At 38.1% G+C, this 21,642-nt stretch overlaps 1 protein-coding gene across 1 annotated transcript; it reads left to right on the forward strand.

Annotated features, from left to right (window-relative positions):
* The first annotated feature begins 1,106 nt into the window (after window positions 1–1,106).
* On the forward strand, window positions 1,107–10,651 carry zgc:162780 (class I SAM-dependent methyltransferase). Its single transcript, XM_022680488.2, has 6 exons — window positions 1,107–1,260; window positions 1,348–1,511; window positions 4,008–4,221; window positions 5,725–5,828; window positions 7,704–7,841; window positions 9,738–10,651. The coding sequence occupies exons 1-6, from the start codon at window positions 1,150–1,152 to the stop codon at window positions 9,832–9,834; spliced, it is 828 nt and encodes a 275-aa protein (XP_022536209.2). The 5' UTR covers window positions 1,107–1,149; the 3' UTR covers window positions 9,835–10,651.
* Window positions 10,652–21,642: the final 10,991 nt, after the last annotated feature.

Below are 21,642 nucleotides of genomic sequence, written 5' to 3' on the forward strand. Positions count from 1 at the left end.
ATCCTAGCTCTGCTAAGATTGTTAGCTATATTTGTTTTCACCACAGTGCAGCAGTAACCTGCACCTTTTCAATGTTTTTACCATGGAAATCTATTAAATTAGGCCTTTATGAGTTTGGCAATACGGAAACTCTGACCTTCATAACTGAAGACCAGAGTAACGTATAGACATCATACACGTATCATATCAAACAGCAGAACTTACCATATCTAACCAGCACAGGAACATCATTCTGATACCAACAATCTGCGATTAATTCATCTTGGAATAATTTATGTACCCCAGTTAGCAGATAGGCTAATTAGCCATTTTGGGCTTCATAATAAAAGACCCCAGGGCAGACGAAATAAATGAAAATATGTATAACGAAGTAAGTGAATGTATTGACTATAATAAAGAACATCAATCGTTTTATGTTCTTTGGACTTATAAATATGGTTATATGTGTTCAGATTTTTTTTAAGTTAATTATACAACAATTAAACAAATGATAAAAAAAACAAAACAATAAAAAATATAAATAAATTATATTTTATATAGCCCGACTAAATAGAAGATGTGGCAGCAAAATTCATAAGTAATTTGACAGTAAAATAAGGGAATGTTTAAATATTATTTTATTTTGTAGTACTACTGTGTAATTCTGGACCGATGCCAATATCCGATATTACATACCTTGACAGTCAAGTCAAAAGTTTGTACATAAAAGAATGAATGAAAAACACTTCGCTTAATTAAATGCTTTTCTTTATTTCTTTGCCTTGAATAATATCTAAAATGCAGAAAACAAATGGCTTCAGTGTATTCATGAGGGAGAGTCACCTGAAATAGTTTCTTAGCATCTTGAAGGAGTTTCTGGAGGTGCTGAACAATAGTTGCTGCTTTTCTTTCATGCCGTGAAGCTCCTGCTTATCCAAAATTTCCACCTTTTTTTGTTTACTATATGAATCCATATGTGTACAAAATATATTAAATAAAGAAAAACATTGAATGAGAAGGTGTGTCAATGTTTTAAAATGTATACAGTAATGACCCTGTAATGAAGCCCAGCCGGTTATGAGGTCATGTGACTCAGCATTCAGTTGATCTGCCTGTACCCTGAACCCTGTGGTGATTCCCAGCCTCAGTCTGCTCTGGCTCTGTGAGAGGATGGCTGTCCGGCTGTTTGAGGGAAAAGAACATGCTTCCTCATACTGGAGGTACAGAGTGGCACCATCTGAAGAGCTTCTCAACAAGGTCCTGGGCTTTCTGAAGAGAAATGTAAGGAGACCTGTGTTAACCCCCCTTTCACACTGAGTTACTGTGTAATATTGTTTACTGAGGTTTTTTATTGTGTTTTCTTTGCAGACGGACTCTCCGTGTTTGGAGCTTGCAGTGGATGTGGGCTGTGGGTCTGGTCAGGGGACCGTCTTGCTGGCACAGCACTTCACCAAGGTGGTGGGAACAGACATCAGCCCTGCCCAGCTGGAGCAGGCAGTGAAGCACAGCAGTGCCCCCAACATCTCTTACAGGTGCACTGAAAAAAATGATAAAATTTTATAGAAATTGACTGAGACTTCTTCAGTGTCTGAATCAGTTTCTCTGATTTTGCTATTTATATGTATATGTTTGAGTGAAAATAACATTGTTGTTTTATTCTATAAACTACAGACAACATTTCTTCCAAATTCCAAATAAAATATTGTCATTTAGAGCATTTATTTGCATAAAATTGAGAAATGGCTAAAATAACAAAAAAGATGCAGAGCTTTCAGACTTCAAATAATGCAAATAAAACAAGTTCATTTTCAAAAGGTTTTAAGAGTTCAGGATTCAATAACTGGTCGAATAACCCTGGTTTTTAATCAATGTTTTCATGCACCTTGGCATGTTCTCCTCCACCAGTCTTACACACTGCTTTTGGATCACTTTATGCCTTTACTCCTGGTGCAAAAAGTCATGCAGTTCAATTTGGTTTGATGGCTTGTGACCATCCACAATCCTCTTGATTATATTCCAGAGGTTTTTAATTTGGTCAAATCAAAGAAACTCATCGTTTTTAGTGGTCTCTTATTTCTTTTACAGAGCTGTACTTCTTAAATTTTATATATTTTGTCTAGGTTTTGCTAATGAATTTTTTGCAGTGTCCAGTAATTTGACCTTTTTAATTGATTTTTACAGTGCTATTTAACAGTATTAAAAGTATTTGTATGATTTTACATACAAATCCAGTTTTATGTGCAGATGAAACATGATCTCCCAAGCACTTCTCACAGCGCTTACTGCTAAATGAAGCCTCTTGGTAAGGCTGGTTGTTATTCTACAGACCTTGTGAGGCCGGGCTTGGGGACTAAAGGTCAGTTTAAAAGCCCTCAGTCTGAAACTGGGTCACTCCACTGTGATTGTAACAATGGGGGTCTCCAGCATGTGGGATTTGCTCGATCTAACTTAAAGGGCCCACATTCAGTTTTCACTAGAGGCCCAAGTGTGGTGTTTTATGTAGGTTTATTGGTTCATGCATGGAAAACAGGTGTATTTGTACTACTGTAGCTGATGTATTTAAGACAAACACATTTTAACTGGAAAAATACATTTCCCAAGATGAATGCTGAATGTTTGCACTTGGGTTGACCTATATTTTTTCATAGATCAATCAATTGATTATTTGTTTTAATTAGTTTCAACTCATTTAACTTTTATTGTGAGGTATTTGGTAATATAACCTTAATAATGCAAAACAAGATTATTATCTTAATAGTTCAGCCTCTCTTAAACACGCACACAGTATATACTACAGAACTTTATTCTGAACCAAAACAGAGAAATACCTCAGTGTTAACTGGTAACCTTTAATTTGATTTATGCCACAGCACCCCTTAACCTGACATTGAGTATTAATAATTTAATTTAAATTCTAGACCTAAATCTAAATGTTTGTAAGTTGGAATTATTTAATCACTGTTGCAATAAGTGGTTAAGAAGATCATTGGCAAATGTATTTTACATCAGTGTAGTATAAATAAAAAAACATTAAAATGTGAATCTAAGCTATTCTATCACCGGTACACAGCTATTAATGTAACCAAATAATTAAAAAGTCTGAAAAAAAGCATTAGATAATTTTTTATTTTGGTGAAATGCACCAACACTTGTGTGCAGAACTTACATAATTCTCACCTTCAGGCAGTTACTATTCTGTTACTATGTGGTTACTACAGTGAAAAAAGTGACTAAGCTATGTGGTTGCTAGGGAGTTGTTATGGAATTAGGTTGCTATGGTATGGTTCCTACAATTGGTGGTTCCTATTGTTTTAACAAGTGATCAAATAAGTCTTGCAGATACTGTGTTTCTTTAAGGGATTGCATTGGCTTTAGTTGCTATGGTTTTTCAGGTGGTTGCTTGTTGATGTTCCAGGTGGTTGCTATGGCAGTTGCCGTGGTATTTCTGGTGCTAAGTAGTTGCTAGACAGTTGCTATGGTATCCAAGATACTTGCTATAGGGTTGCTTGACCTTGATTCTTCAATGGTGTTACTAGGTGGTTGCTAGGTAGTTGCTTTGGCTCTCCGATGCCTGCTATAGGGTCGCTGTATAGGGTCGGTAGTTGTCCTGCAGTTGCTATGGCATTGCTAGGTAGCTGCTTGGTGGTTAATATGCTCTTGTTGATTGGCTGCTATGGTATCTCAAGTGGCTTCAGTGTTGTTTTATGGGATTTATATGACGCTCTTAACCAGAATGACTTACAAGGTTATTCCTATTACATAGGTGGGCCAATGTAGTGTTAGGAGTCTTGCCCAGGGACTCTTATTGGTGTAGCTCAGCATAGTTACCCAGACCTGGAATTGAACCCCAGTCTCCCACATAGTAGCTTACTGGCAGGTGGTGGTGTTATCCACTGCATCACACCACTGGTTATAAAAATGTTGCCAGGTGGTTGCTGTGGTACCTCATGTGGCTGTTTTGGTTTAAGCTTATAAAATTGGCAATTTGTCTTAGAATGTTATCATCAGTCTGTTTTGTGTTGTTTCAGGGAGTGTCCTGCTGAGGAGCTGCCCTTTGAAGATGGCACAGTCGATCTTGTGACTGTCATGTCTGCATTCCACTGGTTCGACCACTCCCGCTTTCTTCAGGAAGCTGACCGGATACTGAAGCCCAGGGGCTGCCTGGCTATTCTGAACTACAGTTTGGACATAGAGCTCAGCTACGGAGACTGCACCGAGGAACTGAAGAAGATAAGCCGTGAGGTGCGAGACATTTATCTAACCAAAACTAAAACCACTCATTCTATCACTCTTTATTTAAAAGCAGCATACAATACATTTGTCATTTTTAAGTAACTTAGTTATATTGTATACAGTAAGGATGCACCCAAATTAATTATTTTTATCATATTTCAGTGTACTTCTTTAAAGAAAACTACTAAATATTTAAAAATATTTATAGCACATTAAACATTTTAACATGTATCCCTGCTGGTTACGATTTGACTGCTGTAATGGTGATAAATGCATGGTGACAGAAAATTTGAAAGAAAAAAAAATTACTTATCCATGGCTACTGTAGAGGCTCACACACATAAACACACTCCATGGGGCTAGAAGAGGTGATTAATGGCATAATTACACCATCACATCCCCCAATTACTGTCTATCAGTACAGAACCTATGCTACAGCACACATCCACAGGAATAGAAAAAATGTAATCAGTCATTTACGGTGGAATTATTGTGATTGCATATTAATACAGCAGCAGATTTTACAGTGGAAATAGTGGGATTTAAGGTGAAACAGAAACTTAGAAAATTTAACCTAGCATTGGAACATTCTAAGTACTACTCTTTTTAAGGTGGAATGGAACAGTAAAGAACTTTTAGAGTGTATTTGGGGTATTTTGTATTATTAACAAATGTAAGTGAGCTGTATCTGTGTGTAATGTGAACGAATTTGTCCCTGAAACGCCTCACATGCTGCACATTGATACGTGTATAAACATCTCCTTCTTCACCAACAACAAAAAACGCATATTTGAGAGACAACTCGTAGCTTTTTGAAGGTGAATTGAATGCATTAGCAGCTCATATGTGGAGCATGTTTTGCTGGAGTGGAAAAACAGTAAACAGCTGGACTGAAGTACTGAAGCTCAGGTCGAGGAGGAGAAAAAAGGCCAGGCGGTTTGCTTTTGCTGTTTTTGCAGCTTTAGCTGCACAGCTGCACCAAGAGATGTGTTTGTGAGTACGAGAGAGAAGCACGTAACACATGCGTAAAAACAAAAAGATGCATGAATTCTGATTTGACCGTTCACACTCATGTCACATGTCCATGGAGCGGGTACGTATCCGATTTAGGACCACATATGAAAGCGTCTCAAATCTGATTAAAAAAAATAAAATGATTTAATACGTTCACACAGCCATGAAAAAATCTGATTTGAGTAACTTCAGCCTGGTAATGTGAACGTAGCCTTTGATATTCTTAGTAGGAGCTTCTTAATAAGCTTTACAAGCTTGGGTTTCTTCTCACAGTGGAAGGAAAGACTTTAAAGGCCTCTAGACATTTTCAGATCTAAAGCAAAATGATGCTTGATGTTCTTTTTTTCTAACATAGTGTTTTTGAAGTTCAGAACGTTCTTGCATGCTGACATGCCAAAAAAAAGGGCCTAAAATACCCTTTAGATACTGTAGCTCACTGACATATATGGTAGATGTTTATGAAAAAGTCATAATTATATTTGTGTTTTATTTCTACAGTATCATGACATCTTGCAGTCTCACAGACACGCTTACCTCGGCCCTGGCTCCAAGGTGTTGTATGAGCAGACCTATAACTCCCTCTCTTATCCAGTCAAGGAATGGTAAGAAAACAATGATCATAAATTAGAGATTAATTTGTAACTTAGAAAACTATAGAACAGGTCAACTGGTCAATGTTCATATTACAATGAACAGTCAGTTGTAATCCTTTTTTGTCTTACATTATCTAGTAACCCATTACACTGTTTTATTATAGTATACAGACTGACCTGTGAACAGCAAACATAGTTTCATCATAGTTAAAATATATCCAGTCTTGACCTTTAACAGGAGGATAACACAGTATAGCAGTCTTTATACAAAGAGATCTAATACAAAACAAGACAAATAGAAGAACATAACTTATTACAGAACTGATATATTTAATATTCTTGTATCAAATACGGTGAATAGATTTTTTACAGGACAATAAAAACTCACATACATCAGTTTATTTACAGTGCAATAATTTATGGTCATTTTAATCAGTGTTACTCCCAACATTCAAATTCAGTTCACAGGGTTCATACTGTGATGAAAAACCTGGAAAAGTAATAGAATTTGAACATAACAATTTCCAGGCCTGGATAAATTTTGGAAAAATAAAAACACCCATAAAGTTTTGAAAAAAAAAAAAAAAGTTTATTATCTATATATTGTCTATGTCTGTACTGATATTTTATGGTCATGAGAATTTGCCACAAAGGCATGGAAAAGTCATGAAAATGTATTGATTAAAAAGTGTATGAAGCCTGAGTTCAAATTAAAATGTGCTAAATATAAATAAAAAGGTAAACTATGATATTTAGCAAATATAATATTGTTACCTGTAACATACATAAAATTGTTGATTTTTCACCAGAGATTTTTATTTTATTTTATTAAAGAACCTCTGGTTTCAGAAGCACGCTCACAAATTTTCCTTTGTGGCCATTCACCGACAGGAGTTGCATGCAGAGCACAGTTTGGATTGGTACAAGCATATTATTGTTTTTATTCAATCAGAGAAACAATGAAATTTGATTGAAACATGGTTTATATTTTTGACACAATCAGAATTGCAACTACTACAGAAAAAAGTTACTGTGTCATTGGCCTGAGCCCCCACAGCTTATGTTAAAGATTACTCTTCTTTAGTACTTAATGTGTACTTATAAATATAAAGATGGCAAAAATGTTTGTCCAGACATAAAAACACTGTTCTATTTGTCAAAGACAAAAAATATCAACATGGATATACAGGAGTTGGACAATGAAACTGAAACACCTGTCATTTTAGTGTGTCAGGTTTCATGGCTAAATTGGAGCAGGCTGGTGGCCAATCTTCATTAATTGCACATTGCACCAGTAAGAGCAGAGTGTGAAGATTCAATTAGCAGGGTAAGAGCACAGTTTTGCTCAAAATATTGCAATGCAAACATTATGGGTGACATACCAGAGTTCAAAAGAGGACACATTTTTGGTGCACGTCTTGCCGGCGCATCTGTGACCAAGACAGCAAGTCTTTGTGATGTATCAAGAGCCGCAGTATCCAGGGTAATGTCAGCATACCACCAAGAAGGACCAACCACATCCAACAGGATTAACTGTGGACGCTGTAAGAGGAAGCTGTCTGAAAGGGATGTTTGGATGCTAACCCTGATTGTCTCCAAAAAACATAAAACCACGGCTGCCCAAATCACGGCAGAATTCAATGTGCATCTCAACTCTCCTGTTTCCACCAGAACTGGTTGTCGGGACAATAAATTATTGTGGTCTAAAACCAGGTGTTTCAGTTTCATTGTCCAACCCCTGTAGATAGATGCAGTTGATTGGATAACATATGCTGTAATTGTTTGTCATTACGGAATTGCGCTATGGAATTAAATAAAATAGCGAAACAACAGCCATAACCATGAAGTGAATCTTCTTCTGCTGTTTGGTTCTCTCTCTTCTAGGGTGCCCTGTTTTTGGGTGAGGCAGATCGTCCCTCTCTCTAGATACTTAGGCATGATGGAATCATTCTCCTGCTTCCAGTTACTCTTACAGAAAGACCCAGAGGCAGCACACCGACTGTCTCAGGACATGACTCAGAGGTGAGTTTCAGGCTGCAACATTTTCAGCTTGAACTGCCAACAGATTCATTATTTCAGAAGCTAGTGAAAAAAAGTTTTGCATTCCATTGATAACAAAACCAGGCTTGACAGGAATGATTGATCAATCCCCATGTTTACAATCGGAGAGATGTATTTTTTTCTATGTTCGACAGTCATATTTGTGCAGATGATGCTGCGCAGTAAAACAGCGCATTTAATCACATTCATCATCAAAGCACTTTAAACTGGAGCGTGGTACAATTGAATTCAAACTGAAGATCAAATGAAGGAAATGAAGGATTAACTGATTTAGACTTAAAAGCTCCCTGTAATAAACATCATTCTGTAACAGATGTTGTAATTACTGTATATCTCTTACCACACTAGACCAATCCTTTATAGATGTTTTTATAGATATGTGTATGATGTCTGTACATTACACTGGTCTTCAGTTATGAGTGTCAGAAAACCAACATCAGGTCTATCTATGCAGTGTCTATCACTCTATCAGTCCGTGGGTTTGCAGAACGTTTCCAAGATGTTTAGTGTTATGTGAGAAACGTTCTAATGTTCTAAACACTTTGATGCAAAATATTTGTCACACCTGTATCCTGTGTCTGCCTTCTGCTCCTGTCCTAAGTTCACTTGTTTTAGTTACCTCCCCATGTGCTCCTAGAGCACAGGGCTTTGTTGTGTTATTGGTCCTGTCTCTGCCCTAGATTCCTACTGCCTTGATTCCTACTCCAGGTGTTCCTTACCCTATATATACATACGTATATATATATACCGAACCCAAAAAAATACAAAAGACTTGACAAGGAAACATTCAAACTATGGGTTTATATATATATATATATATATATATATATATATATATATATATATATATATATATATATATATATATATATATATAAACCCATAGTTTGAATGTTTCCTTCAAACTATGGGTTTATATATATATATATATATATATATATATATATATATATAAACCCATAGTTTGAATGTTTCCTTCAAACTATGGGTTTATATATATATATATATATATTGTCAAGTCTTTTGTATTTTTTTGTGTTCGGTAGAATCTCTGTTTTATGTATCCAGGTCAGTTGTTTTGTGTGCTTAGTTTGAGTTGTGTTCTGAAGATTCCATGTATGCTTGTCAAGTGTGTTTAGTCTTTGATCTCAGTCTTGTTCCTGTTATAGAGTTTCTTCTTTTCTTAGCTTAGCCTAGTCTTAGTTCTTGTCTTGGCCAAATTAATATGCCAGTCTTGTTTCTTACATTTTACATTAGCCGTGTTTCCTTTCAGTTTTGCTCTTGTATTTCTTGTTTTGTTTTGTTGTTTGTTTGTTTAAATAAATCTTATATCTGCACTTACGTCCATCCTGCTCAATTTGTGACACTATTATTATGTCACACGTTTTTAGAACATTCCAGGAATAATATTTCTGTAACACTACAGATTAACCTTCCAGGAACCTGTTTAAAACGTTGCTAATTGTTCTTATAACATTCTCTGTTAGAAGGGATAAAAGTTTTTTTGAGTGTACATGGCATCATTTTCCTTTCTTGCAATCCTTTTATCTATCAGCTTAGTTGGAAAGGGCTTGAAAACCGCAATTTAAGAAATGATGTTAAGAAAACAGCCACCTCACAACACTGACTATTTTAACAGTCAGAGCACCAGGCAGTTATTTGGTATCTTATTCTGTTCTTTGGTTTGTTACAGTATAGTTACTGATTAGCAGCGGCTCAGAATAAAGTGCAACATATGGTAATGCAAAATAGGCTGAAAGCTTTTCAGCCAATCAGATTGTGTGCTTAGAAGTTACTGTTTAATATCAGAAACAATGACTCACTTTTCTCTTCTTTCTCTCTCTCTCTCTGTTCTAGACTCCTGTCTGCGATGAAAGTGACATCCACAGAAACAGAGGTCACCATGGGGGTTTGCTACTTTTATTTTCAGGCCTGCAAGCCCTCTGCTGAGTGATTTTCAGATTACAGGATACTCTTGTGTTTGGTGTCGGGTCAGTGTCAAAAATTGCGAGCAGAGAAACCTTCCTCACACAAGGAAATAATCACCGTTTATTTCGTAAGAAATTATATTATGTGCATGCAAAACCATTCATGCAAGAGCAAAGAGAATATGTCGTGCAGTCAGTACTCGGTCACAGTTTTGACAGTATGAGAAGAACCTACATATGATTGGTTAATGCTGTTTTCTGGATCTCACTTGTAATTGGCTGTCTGTCAGTACTTGTGTTAAAGGCTCTTTCTGTATTAAAAAAAAAAAACCTTTGACAAACTCCTGTCAACATCTGAAATGCACTATTACTAGAATATCTGCCTGTACACACCCAATTCTACCTTAGTAAATGTTCTAATCAGTATTAATCTGCTACTCTTAGTGACACTGGTTGCAAAAGTATTCATACCTCTTTCACATTTTGTCAACATTTAAGCTTACAACCACAAGCGTAAATGTATTTTATTATTAATAAGTGATAGATCATCATAAAGTAGCACATAATTGTAAAGCGGAATACAAGTGATAAATGGTTTTCAAAACTTTAATCAAATAAAAATCTGAAATGAATGATGTGCAAAAGTATTAAGCCCCATATGAATGCTTAGTAGAGGCACCTTTTGCTGCAATTACAGCTGCAGGTCTTTTGGGGTGTGTTCTTTCTTCTTTCTGCAAAATATCTCAAGCTCAGCCAGGTTGGATGGAGAGTGTCTGGTAACAGCAATTTTTATTTCTTTATTTCTGTTACTCTCCATGTTCTTAATAAAGATGTGAAATGGGACTATGGTTTGGCTTTTTCCCCTGCCCCTGGTTACACTACAGTAAAATATGTATTTTTTTTTGTGTGTGACACAGAACTGAGTGAATTAATTTTAAAGTGACTGCTTGTTTTTGGATTTTTTTGTGGACCAGAATGACATTTTGAAACATAATATAAAATTAAATATTCTTTTTTTTCAATTGTGGTTGTTAGTCAGTATAACCTGGTCACTGATCAGCTGCCCGGTGAAAATCCACCGTTAGTTTGGAACTGAAATCCTTTGGAATGTTGGAAAAGTGCTCAAGCCAGCTGTTTGCATCTTTTTTCAAGGCTATAATGAAACATATGCCTTTTGGCAGCCAGAAAGAGTACTGCGAAATTTAATAAATGGTGCAAAATTGGTGGGGTCTCCAGAGGCAGCCAAATTTATATGTGTTCATTTTTGGGTTATCTCAGCATTGTGCATTTCAAACTCTATTTCAAATCACTACACATCCTGCATGAACTAACAAGTCAATAAGATCCTTAGCAAACTCATCAAGCTGTTTTTTTTTTCTTCAAATAAAGCAATAGAATCTTCATTTTTCATGTCATGTACCTTTTAATGGAAAGACAATTACCCTTTAACAATCCAGACTATAGGTGTTGCACCAGTCTTTTATCAATTACCCATTAAAGAAAGGGGGGGTTCTATATGAGGGAGCAATAGTGGTCATTTATCACCAAGACCGAGCCTTCACAGAGAATTCCTCCTAATTTACAGAGGAACACAGAACAATGTGTTTCTCAGCTTTAGCGGAACACGAGCTCACGCTAAACGATGAACTGGTAGCTGGTCCTAATTGCCCGTGGACCTGTTCTGAGATATGAGTCATAGTGGTGCTCCGACTGCCTCGTTTTTCAAAGCAGACAGACACCAATTCCTTACCTCAGGTCCCCTAGATATAAGTGATTCAGGATGGAAGAAGGCAGTGCTTCCTCCGGTTCTGACTACTCATTAAAAGATCTGCGTGTCTGAGTGGAAAAACATGTTCTTTTCATGCAAGACGTGGACTTTTCTCAGTACTGCTGTGAGGCAAACCTGAGAAACAGGAAGAGAGGAACACATTCTGTTTAATTTCTTGAAGAGAAATAGATTTGACCAGTTTCTTGGGCGAAGCTAGAGGTGGGCAATTTGATGATATTTTATCGTATCAAGTTTCTTATCGTATCGACAATATACGTTTTAAGCATATGAAGAACACTTCCCAAACCGCACATTTTAGTACAAAGGGTTGTATTATGTCCTGTATAACTGGGTGCACGGACGAAATTTTGATTTCAAAGGTGGGGGGGGGGGGACACAAATAGCTTGAAAACGGACCGCAAACCAATATTACAGATAAACTACAACCTAGAAGCTTTCATTTTCATCCTTATTTACATAACATTACATAACCTGATTTTTGAGTAAAAAATCTGAAATTTAATTACTTTTACGTTTTCGGTACAGTTGGTGGAAAAAATTAAAAAGGGTGGGCATTCTGTATAGCCTCACCTTTATTAACTTCATAAAAACAATGGAACTTCATTATAACTATGTTTTGTTTTTTGGGATGGAATTGTGTAGAGCGTGCCTGTGCGAGAGAGAGAGATAAAGAGAGAGAGGGGGCGCGCGCACCAGAAGTAGAGGGCGCAGTGCGCGCGACAAATGGGGCGCACGTGACAGAGAGAGAGATAGAGGGTGTGCGCACACAAGAGAAAGTGGGCGCAGCGCGAGCGACAAAGGGGGCGCGCGTGAGAGAGAGAGATAGATAGATAGAGAGAGCGAGGGCGCGCACGCGAGAGACAGAGGAAGCGCATGCGTGTGTGTGAGAGAGAGAGAGAGAGAGAGAGAGAGAGAGAGAGAGAGAGAGAGAGAGAGAGAGAGAGAGACAGACAGAGAGGGCGCATACCGTGTATTCTGCGTGCATTTGCGCGTACCGAACCGTGACCCCCGTACCGTGACCCCTATTCTTACCCGTAAAAACTGCAGGGGACATGGGAAACTGGCTTTTAAAAATGCGCCCCCACCCCCCCAAATTACATCTGTCCGTGACTAGGTGAAGGACATGAAAATTGTAATAATAATTGTGACTTTGCAAAACTCATATGCAGGGAGACACAAATTTAACAGGTAGTTTCACTGAGTGGGTTGAAGTGGATGGAGGTACCAGAGCAGCAACAGGTGAGTTCCCCCAGAGCTCCCTCTGGTCACTTTTCTCACTCCTTCTAATAGGTCTAGCCCCAGCAACTCAATTTAAAATCAGCTGAATTAAAGGCCTTTTGAAAATACCGGTTGCCATTAAACACTGTGCACAATTAATACAATTTCCTTTTTAGGACTGACCTCCTCCTCACCAGGAAAAGCCATGGGCCCTACAGCCTACCCCAAGGAATGAGTCATTCTTACAGTGGCTTGCAAAATGTATTCGTACCCCTTGAACCTTTCCACATTTTGTCACCTTACAACCACAAACTTAAATGTATTTTATGGATATTAAGTAATAGACAAATACAAAGTTTTGCATAAGTGTGAAGTGGAACGAAAATGGTCAAAAAAATCTGAAAAGTGTGACATGCTTTACTCTAAAACCCCTAAATAAAATCCAGTTCAATCAACTACCTTCAGCGATCACTTAATTAGTTAATAATGGTCAGCTGTGTGTAATTTAGTCTCAGTATAAATGCACCTGTTCTGTGAAGGCCTCGGTGGTTTGCTAGAGAACACTAGTGAACAAACAGCATCATGAAGACCAAGGAACTCACCAGACAGGTCAGAGATAAAGTTGTGGAAAAGTTTAAAACAGGGTTAGGTTATATAAATATATATCCAGTGTCTGTGGTAAATGTGAAACCAAAACTAAGCAGATTAAATTAATACAATGTAGCAAATTCACAAACCTTGGTTTGGACCCTTGTCTGAAGAGTTTGTGGTTAAACACTGAGGTCATTAAGGCGGCTACAGAGATAAAGCATCAGGAAAAACTGGAAGAATCTGAAAGATTGTAACTGCTTGGGAGTCCACTAGAGTGCAGTGCTGCACCAGGTTTACTCATGCTCATGAAGCCACCCAACTGCTCTGGTGATCAGATCTTCTTCTAAATGCAGATGCTCATTACTTCACTTCAGATCACTTAAGGACAATTTGGTTTGAGATGAAAATATTAATATGAGATAATTTAGGTTCCATAATATTTCAATTTGGATGAGTTAATCCACATCAACTAGCACTTTTGGTGGCAGAGCACCTAGTTGTAGGTGAGCAGATGTACAGCAACAGATGACAGTATAACAATAGCACCTAAAGGTCTGTTGTGTTTATGCAACAGAATGACTGTTGCATAAACACAAATGCACCCTGATTGTGTGGCTTGAGAAGCTAATAAACCACAATAAAGCATTAGCAGAATTTTATATAAAAAAAAAAGTATATTGGACTAAAATCATATACAACACCTTTATTTTTAATCACATATCCCTTGCTATCAATGACTGCATCAACTGAGCCAAATTATCTATGCAACCATCCAGATCCAAGCACCATGCTTTAAGCTCTATATGTTTTGGACCATAAGCTCATCACTTCTGCATCCCTGTTTTCGCCCTTCTAACTTTGTTAGAGTTTATTCTGGGCTTGTCAGTTTATGAGTTGTTTGCATCTAGGGGACTGGCCTCTATATTTTTGCCTTTTTGAACAGTGAATTTTCTTATCTTCACTTTTGCACCTCCATGTGGCCCTAAGCAAGATTCTGATAAGAGGCCCTCCTAACTGTGAGCAAAAATGTGACCATTTTTGACAGGTGATAGGAGTTAAAATGATATAGGAGGAGTGTGTTCACCCATCATGTCCATATAACGTTACTCTATCTCTAAACTGGCTCCTCAGAGTTACGACTGAGTGAATGTGAGTTTTATTTCCTGTTCGGGATTCACGCCAATAGAACACATTTAACCATGCAGATATAGAATTTTATTTATTTTTAATTTCATTTAATTACAACGGAAATAAAACAAGTCTGTCACTTCTTAGCTATTTATTCCTATTTCACTCCTAAGCTATTTAAGGTGGAACAGAGAAACTAAATAAGCAGCTGGCAAACACTAATACTACACAAACTGCTGTATTTAAGATGGAATAGAAGAAAAATGTAGCCCACTGACCTGTGCTGCTTCACTGTTTAAGGTGGAATAATGAAAAACATAAAGGTCAAATAAGGTGGTGGTGGTTAATGGGATTGTGTGACTATAGCAGTGGCATTTAAAGTAAAACCAATCTGACTGCGTAAAAGTTGGGGAAGCATTTAAGGTGGGTTTAGTCTGATTGCGTGAATATTCTGTCAGCTTTTAAGGTGGGATTTGTCTGATTGCGTGAATAATGGGGCAGCATTTAAACGTGAATTGTATTTAAGTATTTAAGATGGACCGAGTCTGATTTTATGAATATTGCGGCACCTGTAAAGGTGGAACAAGTTTGATTGTATGAACGTAACAGCAGAATTTAAGGTGGAACTAGTCTCACTGCGTGAACATAGCAGCAACATTTAAGGTGGAATCAGTCTGACTGTGTAAATATTGCGGCACCTTTAAAGGTAGAACTAGTCAGATTGCATGAATATAGCGGCAGCATTTAAGGTGGAACTAGTCTGATTGCATGAATATTGGCACCTTTAAAGGTGGAATTAATCAGATCGTATGAATATAGGCAGCATTTAAGGTACAACTAATCTGAATTTATGAATACAGCTCTGGAAAAAAATATGAGACCACTTAAAAATGATGACTGCTTGAACATTGTGCCAGCATTTAAGGTGGACTTAAATGACTGTTTGAATTTTGCGGCACCATTTAGAGGTGGAACTAGTCAGATTGTATGAATATAGTCAGCGCTGAAGGTGGAACTAGTCTGAATTTGTGAATACAGCTCTGGAAAAAAATATGAGACCACTTAAGAATAATGAGTTTCTTTGATTTTACCAAATTGAAAACATCTGGAATATAATCAAGAGGAAGCTGAACTGCTTGAATCTTTGCACCAGGAGTGGCATAAAGTTATCCAAAAGCAGTGTGAAAGACTGGTGGAGGACTGTGTTGCCAACTCCTCAGTGAGGAAAGTAGCTATTGGCTGTCCTAAAAGTCGCTAGAAGTCGCTAAATGACGTCATCGCCTAATTTGCATAATACATGTTTTTGAAGCTGTAAAGGATTAGGATTGTGAGAGAGAAAAAAGTGAGTAAAAAACACCATAAATGTGTTAGAAATGTTACAAATGAACAACTTCTGTTGCTTTTTAAATAGTAGGTCACTTTTTTACAGTAACTTAATTTTTATGTGAATTACATAAATTAGTTTTTTGCCGTGTTCTTAAATGTTATTAGAAGAGCAGCAGTTAGCCGGAACTGTTATTCTACGTTTTTTTTTTTCCCTTAGTTTGTTTGTTTTATTTTATTTTTTACGTTTTCTTAAGTTTTCTTTATTTTTAAACCTATCATAGACAAATTGTTCAATGGTTCAACAGATGTTTAGCTTTTTTATAAAGAGGCAGACACTGTGGAGGAGGTGAGTGACAGGCTATGTGGTGAATGAGGTGAGTGAATGACTGAGACTGTGTGAGTTAAATTAAGGGATTTCTGTTCGTGTCACACTGAAGACACATTTATATTTATACTTCTGATCTGTAAATCCAGAGCGGGGTCAGTCAGCGGTGGCTATGGGCACACGTGATTCATTTGCATTGTGTTGGTGGAGCGGTGTGTGTGTGCTCTGACAGTCAGACTGCACTGTGAGTGATGTGGGGCGGGGCTGACGGCAGCGCCCGCTGCAGCGCAGAGGACAGTAACTAAAGAGAGCGTGTTCATCTCAGAGTCGCCAAAAGTCTCCAGTAACACCACAAAAACTCGCTAGATTTGTCGCTAGTCGCTTTTTTACAAAAAAAGTCGCTAGAGGGTCTGAAAAGTCGCTAAATATAGCGACAAAGTCGCTAAGTTGGCAACACTGGTGGAGGAGAACATGCCAAGATGCATGAAAACTGTGATTAAAAACCAGGGTTATTCCACTAAATATTGATTTCTGAACTCTTAAAACTTTATGAATATAAAGTATATAAAAAGTAAATATATTGTTTTCTTTGCATTATTTGAGATCTGAAAGCTCTGCATCTTGTTAGTTCAGCCATTTCTCATTTTCTGCAAATAAATGCTCTAAATGACAATAGTTTTATTTGGAATTTGGCAGAAATGTTGTCTGTAGTTTATAGAATAAAACAACAATGTTCACTTTACTCAAACACAAACCTATAAACAACAAAATCAGAGAAACTGATTCAGAAACTGAAGTGATCGCTTTATTTTTTCCAAAGCTGTATAGCTGCAACATTTAAGGTAGAACTAATCTGCAGTGGTTTTTCAGTCCTATTTCAGGACATAACCCATTGTCAGATTGATTATCCCAATGCTTGATCTATGTTTCTTTCCCTTTCCGTTTTATTTCTTGTCTTGTTGTTACAGCCCAACGTTTCCTTTTCAACTAGCAATCCTGTGTACACCTAGATTCAGAGCATTAAGCTCATATTACATGCAAGAAAATGCCATACTGCCCCAAAGCACCACAGCAGCCAATCTGAAAATCATCTGTGGGTGAGTAATGCAGTAGAATCTGACCTCTAAAAGGCACCCGGGGGGTCTGGTGTGTTCACGTGTTTTCCCATGACCATCATTTCTTTAGGAGCTTGCCTGCAGTGCGGAGGTTATGTTTCAGAGTTATGGAGGTCACTAATGATTCATAAACTTGTGCAAGACCATGAAAATGATACAGCAGGTATATTCCACTTGAGGTTAGTCCCAGTGCAGTGGATTCATACTTTAAATTCTACTGATATTTAATTTCTTTCTCTTTCTCACCCTAATGACTTGTGTCCTCTGTGTAACTGATAAACTACCAAAAGCTTCCAGCTGCGCTGTAATACGATGACTGAAGCTACTGCCAATTCCTAAATTCACTAACAATTAAAACACTAACTTTAAGGAGCAATTAATAGAAAACTAGAGTGGATGTGTGAAATGGCTACAACAGATGCAAATCTCACTTACGTTACCAGGCTGAGGACGCTAAACCTACAGGAACGAGTGTAAGACGAGTTCAATAACTTCTACCAAACAGGTATCTAGTGTTATATTGACTGTATTTTACACAAAAGACAGATAAATAAGCATATAAATAGCCAGGTAGTTGCTAGGAATGGCCATTTACCAAGTAACATTTACCATTACTCGCCTTAGACATAATAAACCGCTTAACATATTGCTAATTGCATTTATAGCTGAATTGAGTAAAACTAGTCTAACTTTTTGGTTTCTGACATGTATGTTCGGAATACTCATTACTGCTCAGGTCGTAATCAGATGTGACACATCTGCTCCTCTGTTGCGATTGACTACAGTTCACATTAACATGTGTTAAGTGGCAAAGTCCAGATCACATAGCTACCTGGAGAAAAACATGAGAAAATAGAAGCTAAATGTCTTGTAGTCCTTCTCCATCTGTCAAACTCACTGCCTATACTCTCATTTCATTACATATTTATTCATTCAGCTTTTTCAACAAATGCAGAGGCATTTTTGGGCTGAAACAAGCCGATTGCTAGCTTTCATGGCTGCAGCACCGCTGCTGTGTTTTTAAACCTGGCAAAATGAACAGCAAGGGGGTGTCCAAGGTAAAAACCGACACAGATTTCTATGATGTACCTCACAGTTCTAGCAGGAAAATACTATCTGAAGTTCTGCTTACATAAGAAGACAGTACCTAAACTTTTCATGTTTCTTTAATATCTAATGATACATCCTAATTTCCTGCTGAACACATGATAATTTTGCTAGAATTGACCCTCACCCTTGACTGGGCAGAGAAGAAGAAAAGAGGGGGAGCGAACTCAGAGTATTTGGGATGGAGTTTGGGGCAGCTTTGCTGCAAAGCGTGAAGCCGAAGCCCCCCCTCTCACGAAGAGAAATGTGAGAAAAGAATAAAATTAAAGAAGGAGGAAGTGGGAGGAGTGAGGGTGTGGATCAAATCCCAAAACTTAGTTATTGTACATAACTCCACTATTGGTCCTTTAAAAGAGTTTTCATTTCATCTAGTTGGGCGGCACGGTGGCGCGGTGGGTAGCACTTCCGCCTCACAGCAAGACGGCCTGGGTTCGATTCCCAGCTGGGGCGTCCCGGGTCTTTCTGTGTGGAGTTTGCACGTTCTCCCCGTGTCTGCGTGGGTTTCCTCCGGGTTCTACGGTTTCCTCAGGCTAATTGGAACTTGATTGAAATTGCCCCTTAGGTGTGAGTGAATGTGTCTGTGTGTCTGTGTGTCTGTCTGTGTCTGTCTGCCTTGCGATGGCTTAGATCGTAGAACCTTGCGATTAGACAGTACCTTTCCTGCCGCGAAATAGCCGACGAGCTGATGTGGCATTAAACTCAACTACCCAACCCAACCCATTTCATCTAGTTCATGTTCAGCTTCAGCTGAAAAAAACACCACTTATTGTTTGTCATTTTTAAAGAGGTAATGAACGAAACACGAGTAAACCTGCATTAGTGTGAAAACAGGGCTGAGATTTTTGTGATTTAGGGTGTTTTCAAACCTGTCGTTTGTTTCTCTGATCCAAGTCAATTAACGAGTTTGTTCACTTGAAGCATTTTCACCCCTGGTTTGGTTTGGATTCACGTTAGGAAAACCCCAAGTACAACAAAATGTGTCACAACAGACCATGTGAGCATGTTCTCTCTGCTTATTGGTCAGAGCTGCCCAAAGCTAAAATACTGATCCTGTCAAGCTCGTATTGATCTAATACCAATTCCAATTTTGGTATTGATAGTATCAATATTGAGATGGACCCACCCACCCCAACTGAACAGTTTTCAGAACAGAAGTCAAAAACTAATTTCATGTCGACCCCCGCTAAAGGATTTTTAATCACGGACCCTCACGATAACAGCCGCCCCTTAAGGAATGAGATAAAATTAGCTCTGGGTTTTGCGTTCCGACAGATGGACTCGAACTGGCCTCTGGGAAATACAGAGAGGGGAGCCAAGTGTCAGCTGTGGCTCTTGATTAGCCTAATCACTTGCAGCCTGACGCTAGCAAAGTTACTATGATTTAAAAACAGACCACAGGAGGAAAGGGTTTCAGGTTCTGGTTCAGACAAAAACACTTTCTGTGTTTCAGAAAAGTGCCAGCAAAGCTGCAACAGATTGGAATTTGGAATCCAAGACAAAGAAGGGAGAACAGACTTTGAATCACAATCACGGAGAATGTCTGAAAGCTAGGCTTTAGCTTCGCAAGAGGGATGAAATCATCTGATGAAAGAGGAGAAAAGATTTTGAGGGAAAAGAGAAGGGCAGCTGAAGGAGAGTTCATCGCTGTGGGCGAGTGACGGGGTGATGAAGCGAAGGAGGAGGATGATGTTAGAAGCCTGAAGGATTCAAAAGCATTGAATCATTGCTTATGAAAACAGCATTAGAACTACACTAACCTAAATACCAGGAGTGTAACAACAAAAACTCCACATTTTATTTACATTATTTCATACAATAACAATGACATATGCCATGTGTTCATTTTTTATTGTTAATAGAAATATATTTGCAATATGGAAACAACAGAAATGCTTTTGAGGCCAGTAGTCATTTAACTGTTTTGTACCAACAAAAGTTTAGACACACTTTCTTAAGCCCTATCTGAAAAGGAAGTAGTTTCTCAGGGGGTCCTGTGGTAATTTTCTCTTTTATGGGGTTGTCCTCTGTAATTTTATTCCCATCCGGAACGACAATGGATGTGTTTTTCTCAGGTGTCCTCTGAGAAAATTACAGGCTGAATTATTTACTGTTTTTCGCTGAACTCTGAATTTTTGTCCCGCCCAGACACACATCTCTGAGTTTTATCACCTCGCATTTAATAAAATAGCAATTTGTCCACTGCCACGCACTGTAATAACACTTTGCGTGCACGTTTCCACAGAGATCCACATAAACACAACAGAGAATGGAAATGGAGGAGCTACTGAACATGATGTCATGTGACTTAGGAAGCCAAAAAACTCACTGGTCCTCCTGTTTTTCCAATTGCAGTCCCCCTGAGAAACAAATATTTATTTATTAATTAAGTTAATTAATTGGGATGAGTTGGAGTTTCACAGCATGAAGGAAAAGCAGCAACTATTGTTTAGCTACTCCAGGAACTCCTTCAAGACGCTAAGAAAACTATTCTAGGTGACTCTCCCTCATGAAGACACTGAGATTAAAATACCAAGAGTGTGCAGATCTGTCCTCAAAGATGAATGTGCAACTTAGAAGAATTTGAAGTATAAAATATACTCTGTTTATAGAATAATTCTACATATGTTCCTGTATATATTTAATTTATTTGATATTAAATTGGCATTGTAAATTGAATAATAAAGGGTGTGTCCAAGGTTTTGACTGGTACTGTAGGTACAATAAATATTCAAATTACGGCATTACCTTTATAATAACAGACCACTACAAATACAGCCTGTTTTCAGACAGATGTCAAGGTTCTTCACAGAATTTAGTTTGCTTGCATTTAGTCCAGCTGTTCATCTTCTTTGTTATGGTTACCTTCAGGTTAGTCTAAAGAAAGACATTGCTTGCTTTCTGAAGCCCCTCAGAGGCATTCTCTCTCCACCTCAAACACCTGGAGATTTCCAGAGGAAAGGCTGGAACTGATGGAACGGAGCAGCTGGTCACAGAGCGCCTTGTGATGAGGGTTCATTATGCTCGGGAAGGCTCATTAGCTAAGCTCTAAGGGTAGCCGGGGAGAGCCGCTGTTTCATGACCGGCCTCCCGCACGCACCTGCTGTCCTCAGCGTTCTCCAACTTTAGAATTAAAGCTCAAACTTCTACATGTAGAGCCAGACAGCTCAGCGGGAGAGCGGGGATCCAGTCTGGTACTCTCCCAAAGCTTCTGATGGAGTGTAGCACTTTTCCTGGT

This window comes from Astyanax mexicanus, chromosome 11 (assembly GCF_023375975.1).
Source record: "Astyanax mexicanus isolate ESR-SI-001 chromosome 11, AstMex3_surface, whole genome shotgun sequence".
In the NCBI taxonomy this organism is placed as follows: Eukaryota; Metazoa; Chordata; class Actinopteri; order Characiformes; family Acestrorhamphidae; genus Astyanax; species Astyanax mexicanus.

What these genes read in the sequence shown, in the direction of transcription:
- zgc:162780 (XM_022680488.2), top strand. Translation starts at nt 1,150, where the DNA reads ATGGCTGTCCGGCTGTTTGAGGGAAAAGAACATGCTTCCTCATACTGG. An exon ending in TGGGCTTTCTGAAGAGAAAT is followed by an intron (nt 1,261 to 1,347) that starts GTAAGGAGACCT and finishes TTTTCTTTGCAG; the next exon opens with ACGGACTCTCCGTGTTTGGA. An exon ending in TCTTATCCAGTCAAGGAATG is followed by an intron (nt 5,829 to 7,703) that starts GTAAGAAAACAA and finishes TCTCTCTTCTAG; the next exon opens with GGTGCCCTGTTTTTGGGTGA.